At 50.0% G+C, this 6,293-nt stretch overlaps 1 protein-coding gene across 1 annotated transcript in view; it reads left to right on the top strand.

The window, feature by feature from the left end:
* Positions 1-5,568: 5,568 nt before the first annotated feature.
* TMEM222 (transmembrane protein 222) overlaps positions 5,569-6,293 on the top strand; it is a 6,340-nt gene continuing 5,615 nt past the window's right edge. Inside the window, exon 1 of the mRNA XM_009882216.1 lies at positions 5,569-5,597. Within this exon, the coding sequence (XP_009880518.1) occupies positions 5,569-5,597 (29 nt within the window). The remainder of the gene's footprint in view (positions 5,598-6,293) is intronic.

Here is a 6,293-nt window from a genome sequence, read left to right as displayed (position 1 = left end):
GAGCTCTCCTGGGACAGATGGTCATTTGGCTGCTGAGGGCACGTTAGCGTGTTTTCATGCAGTACCAGCGCAGTAGATGTGACTGCTTGCTCAGTTTACCTGTTTGGTTGTGTACAAGCTCCCCCACCCCAGGTGTACTCTGGCACTCAATGCTCTTCAAAACCCACAGGCAACAGAAAATTCTTCTCACTTGGGTGGCTTTTTGACATGGTCTGGCCTTTTCTTTTTTCGCTTAAGGCTTTCCTACTAGACGCATCCTCTTCCCCCCCTCCTCCTCCCCCTTCCTTCTCCTCCCACTCAAACTTTTTTTTCGGCTTTCAGTAGACAATGTCTGCAGACTTTGATTTTTAAGCTCAGAGACTGAGACGGAAAGCTCTGAAAAGAACAGACCTCTCCCTCCCCATTCACCTTTTGCTGTGGCAGCTATTTTTTGTTGTTTTTACCCTTGTGAGACAGTGCAGCTCTTTTACCTGCCAGTTGCAGAGTGAAAGCTACAAGATTCCCTGCCTCTGCAGTGGATTGCTTTTTTTTTTTTTTTAATGGCTGCTTTGGTTAAAAACAGATAAATAATAAGGGGAGAGAAGGGGAGAGAAAAATCTTTCTGCCTCTAGCCCCCTTTCCCCTTGTTGTGGGCAGATTACCTGCTTTGTCGCTGGTTAATGAGGAATTTGTATTTATTGGTGAAGGAAAAAAACATGCTGGGGAAGTAGGGAAGAAGATGTTGCTTTATTGACCTCTGCTGTTTACTTCAACCTCCTCTTTGGGAAAGCTTCTTCCTGCTCTTTCTGGTTAACTCTTTCCAGCCTGGGATATGCAGGGATGCCTCCTCTATTTTTGTATTCTAGCAATGGGCTCTCCGTTAGGAGACTCTAGGATTCTCTTAGTGTTGCAATGACCACTGCTTCTCGCTTTTTCAAGTACTAAAGATGATCATCTCGTAAACTTTGCCCCTGCAGTTGTAGAGGTAACACACAAGCCTTACTGCCCTCATTAGAAGGAGCAGAAAACTTGTTTCTCTGGTCCCTGGAAGAGAAAGGGTTAAGCAATTAAACAATTCTTTGTTCTAGTTTTTTCTTGGTGTCATTTTGTTTGGGGGATTGTTCTGGCATTGTTCTACCTTTCTCCTCTGTGGAGGTGGATGAGGGTGGGCGGAGGGTGGCCTGGTTGGGCTGGATGTTGTCTGTTCAACGGTGCTGCTTCACCGAGAGTAGAGGCCCCAGTAAACTCGCGTGGGAAGGGGGCTGGGCAGCCCGAAATGTGTCTTGCAAACTGTGGTGGCTGCTGAGTTAGTGCTGATGGTAGTTTATCTAGGCGTGGGAGCTCAGATCTGTCTGCGGAGCAGAGTCCAGCTCCGGCTTGGTTTAGAGCTAAAGCTGCAAATGTTGGGGTGAGGATGAGAACGGCTTCCTGGGGCTTGCTGGGGAAGAGAGAAGCAGGAAAAGATGGATGGTGCTGTAATGGAGTTAGTTTCTCCAAATTGTGTTTTGTCAGGGTAGGGGTAAACTGATAAAATCCTCTTTGAGTCCCTGCTGAATCCGAGTTTGACTTGGGGGGGGCAAAAAGCCGAGTAGGGAAAATTAGCCCATCCTTTCCTTTTAGCTCTTCTTAAATAGCCTCTTGCCCCGAGAAGCAGAGCCCTGGTGGCTTCGGCTGTGGGGCAGACCCAAGGTCACCTGCCTGAGTCACCATGTTACTCACTGATCTTCAGAGATGTTTCTGCTGTCAGAAACAGTGCACTTACTGCCTTAAAGTGTCTCGCACTCAGCGTGGTGTGTAGGACATCAACATTTAGACCCAGAGATGAGCCCTTGCTAAAGGATGTCACAAACTTGCTCTCTCCTCTGGGCTCCTGCTGCAAAACCTCCCAAATACTTCCCTGCCCTCCAAGCTGCAGAATGCCGGGCCTTAAGTAAGAGTTAGAAAACCAGTCTGCTATTTTCAGAATCCATTTGGACTCTTCTCTTAAAAATTCACGTTGGGCACCTTTCAGCTGAAGGCCTTTTGAGGCCTCTTCATTTTGAATCCTGTCTGATAGAAATTATTGCTTCAAAAGACAGCTCTGCTCTAACAAAGCAGTGTGCATCCACAGCTGGAATTGGTAATCAACTAATTAGGTCAGATCTTGGACTGAATGGTTGGACAAAGAGGAGGCGTGGAAGGGGAAGATGAGTGATTGAATCGTGGGTGGAAATGGCTAGAAGGACCCAGAAAATTAGTTTTACTTGTAATTTGGGTAAGGGAATTGGCTTGAGGAGGGAGAGGAGCGATATGCTCTGGGATGGGGGGAGAGGACCAGTCACAGCTCTACCGATGAGTTCACTTTTCTCTGATGTCACTGTTCGCAGTGCCAGGAACAAGTCTGCAAAGGGCTCAAGATGGCTCCTGTCTCCGAGCAAAACAGGAGCAGGATGCCAGAAAACTGCCTGCTGTTGCTGCAGTGAGGAATTCGGTCCTCTGCGTGTTGTGCTCCTTGTAGCTTATTCAGGCCTTGCTGCTGCAGGAGGTGAGACTGATTGGGGAACCCCTCTGGGGCTGGCAAGGAGAAAAGGTGGGCCTTTTTGTGGATTTCATAGCTGAGGAGTCATCGTGACCTGCACTTGGCTCTTTGAGCTCCTCCCCCTTGTGCCCTGTGTCCCTGAGAAACTGGTGGCTTTCCCTTTAAACATAAAAGTTGCCCTGTGGATTGACTCTGTCAGTTGGAGAGGGAGAGAGAAGGAAATGTGGCTTTCAAGCGACAGGGAAGCAGAAAAGACCTGAAGGTTAAAGCTGAGGGGTGAGATGGCTTAGGGGCATGCTTTATGGGGTGGGTGGCTGAGCCTGCGTATGTTCTTGCGCTTGTGAGTAGCACCATCATCAGTACAGATGAGAGTGACGTTTCTGGTTCACGCTGAGCGATTAGAGGCTGTCAGATTGCAGCAGGCACAGACCACAGGAAAGGAACAACAAAAATGTGAGGCAACCCACCCCAGCATCACCTCCAGGGCGGGGGAAGGACGCCTTGGTGTCCTCCGTCAGCCTGTGCCTCAGTGACATTTTAAGTAGACTCCTGCACGCGGTGTTGCCTGCTGCTGCCTCGGTTGTCAATGTCAGAAGGGGGAGGGGATCTCTTCCTTGAGTGGTTTGGTTCTGGCAGTCCCTGTAATGTTTGAGCTGTCACAACAGGGAAGGTTCCCAAGGAAGCCACTTACTGAACGAGAGCTGGCTGGGTGCCTGCTTCTTTCAGGCTCAGAGATGAGCCGGGGTAGAAAGGGGAGGTAACCGAATCCCTTCCGGGCTGAGCTACAGCCATGGTGGTGTGCGCTTGGACAGACCCAAAGCAGTGCACAGTCCGGGCTGCCGCTTCCCAGAGCGGACAGGCTCTCCTCTCGGAAGGGCTCCGCGTCTCCAGGGTGCGAGCGATGCACTGGCACCTGCAGTGAGTAGGCAAAGATCGTTGTCCTGAGGACGTTTTGGGCTGACGGGAGGTAGAGCTGCTTCCTTGCTGACAATGGGAGAGAGGAGCCATTGGTGGCAAGGCGCTGGCACAAGTGGGAGTGAAACCTTTTGTTTCTTGTTAAATGAGAGATTGCAAAAACAATGATGGCAGTATTCCTGCTCTGTACATCGATCCAGTATTGTAGTCAGGCAAGATAGCTGCAATAAAAAGCCCGTCCTTTAATTTTATGCATGGAGAACTTCTTACCTGCTCTCCCCCCCTGCAGTTTTTTTTCCAACTGCAGCTATTTTTCCCTGCTGACTTCAGGTGTTTTGTATTCTGCTTAGATCAATAGCAGTAGAACAGCAGCAGCTTTCCAGTTGTCACTAGGAAGACCCTGCTGTCAGCTACAGCTCACCCGTTTTCTGCCAGTGCCGGTACCGGGGATGAAGAGCCCTTCTGCTTGCCTGACAAACACAAAAGAAAGCTGTGCAGTACAGGAGTGCTGTATTGATTTTTTTTTTATTATTATTATTATTATTTCCTTTTTTTTTTTTTTTTTAATTCAGCCTGGGGAAAACAGTGTTCTTCCTGTGCTCCAGAAGCTGGGTTTTGCCTTCCTGCACTGGGTTTAAGAGGGAATAAACTGGGTTGTCTAAAATGCCCCCTGCCCACGCAGGAGGGGAGGGTGTGTGGCAGCACTGCAGGGAGACGCATCCTGCTGAGGCTGTCGGCATCGTCCTTGCTGTGTGGCTTTGCCAAGGGAGCTGGTCCCTGGTGATATGCTGCTTAGCAGCCTCCGAGACACAAGCAGGAAGAGCAAATCCATTCCCTAATCCGACAAACGCGCCAGGACCACATGAGCTGATGTGAACATTGGCCCCTATTCATAGATTTTAACAATCTCTGATATTTATGTTAGCCTGGAGCAAATCAATGCAAGTATTTTTCTTCATCGAACAAAAAGTGTTCACTGAAACACATACAACCTTTGTGTGCATCTTCCTTCCGAAGTGCCAAAATAGGAAGTGTCTGTTAGAAACCAAAGCACCAGGCATGGCTTTGCTCTCAAGGGTGTCTCTATTTCCTTGGCTTTCTCTCTTTTGGAGCCGGACTATTTTGTGAAATCCCTCACCACCGGATCCCGAGGAGGACGGTCTCAGGCTCTTGATCGACTCTGACGCAGTGGCAGGTCATGCTGAGACGATGCCCACGCTACAGCTCGAGGTGAGCTGCTGGGTGGAAGGCTCTGCTTCCATCCAGATGGCTCTGAAGCAGCCCTCCCTCTTGGAGGGGCTGTCCTAAAACATGGTCTAGACTAGGAAATAAGGTGGGATGTTAGATGATCTCTTGAGGGTGAGGAAATGTAGTCTTCAGTGCATTACTAAGCTAGTTGAGTTGAAGCCTGAGTACTCATATGAGGAGTTAGCATGTATCAGGGGCGAGTAGGCCACCTCTAAACTAGACTGTTAGCCAACGCTTTCTACTGCCATACCGGCAACTCCAAATTGGTGTCCCCTCTGACGTGCCTCTGCTGTGGGTAGAGGTTACCCATTTCCTGGGCTTTCAAGCTGGAAGCTTCACTCGTCTAAAATCCAGTAAGCGTGTAAGTGCTGTTCTGTCCCCAGAAGGGAGAGTACGTTGATAAATGTGGCAGGCTGAACTTAACGTAATTATTGAGCAAAGTCAGGTAATGGAAAGCAGAACACATAGGGATAAGAAGAGTCTTTGATGAAGGAGAGAAATTTCAGTAAAAAGTGGGCCTGTTATGTGGAAGCTGTAAGTTTGTGATGACTGTTGGGAATGTGGCTCTGGCAATTAAGAGGGTTTGTTAACAACAAAAGCCAGCACCTGCTTGCTCTGCATTGCCTCTGCTCGGTGTGCAGGAGCTCCGAGGGAGGAGGAACCTGACCACATGCAGGAAGGGGCCAAGACTGTTTAATTAGCAAAACCCCTTGTGTGACACCACAAACTGTGCTGGAAGGCTCTGCTAACAACGGGCCTTGAAGGGAAATGCAGCTCCAGGGCTCTGTGTGAGGAGGAAATGAGCGGCTTCCAAGGAAAGCAGGGAAGGATGTGAAGAGGAGAGTGGGGTCCGGATGCTCGGCTGGGCAGAACGTCCCCGTCCTGCGTCTGCCGGGCTGGGGCAAGCGATGTCCTCCCTGTTCTTCCCACTAGTTCAGTGAGTTGTCACTCTGTATTTTGCCGAGTGTGTTGCGGTGGGTGGAAATCTGGAATAAACATCTTTCTCCTTCAGCTTTCTCGTGTAGTTTGAATTAAAATTCCTAATAAAGCAATTGTTATTTTTCTAATTGGATTCTCTATTTGTAAATGCTGTTCCTCCCCTTGCAAGTACCTTGACTGCCTCCTCTCCCAGTGGGAGATTTGGCGCGTGTGATGCTTATTTCTGCTTTTTATGCTTTCCTGAAGGGGTGCCAGGTCCTTCCCCACCCCAGCCTCAGCCAATAAACGTTTCTCTGGACGAAGGGTCCGGGATGCACAGAAAGGGCTCCGTGCCCACCCTGGGTGACCCAGAGCTGAGCCACCAGCCCACGAGCACCCCTATGGGGACATGACGGTCCCTGAGCCACCCCCCCATCACCACCACAGAGACCTGGCTTCAATCGCTGCATTTCCAGAGCATCCATAGGCAGGACCTCATCCATCCTCTCCCCACTGGTGCTGAGCAGCGAGCGCCCAGCGAGGGGAGGAAGGGGAGGGCGACCGACAGACAGAGCCGTTGCTAAAGTCTCATTTCCTTAGAAACCACGCTAAAAATAATCCCCTTTTCTTGCGGTCCTGTGCTCAGCGTGTGCTGCCAGGCTGCTGCCGTTGCGCCCCGCCGCAATTCCTTCCCCGCAGGGCTGCCATAAAGCTG

Source organism: Charadrius vociferus, unplaced genomic scaffold, assembly GCF_000708025.1.
Source record: "Charadrius vociferus isolate BGI_N301 unplaced genomic scaffold, ASM70802v2 scaffold613, whole genome shotgun sequence".
NCBI classification, from domain to species: Eukaryota; Metazoa; Chordata; class Aves; order Charadriiformes; family Charadriidae; genus Charadrius; species Charadrius vociferus.
The sequence above is the reverse complement of the archived record's forward strand: the minus strand, read 5'-3'. Positions and strand labels throughout refer to the sequence as shown.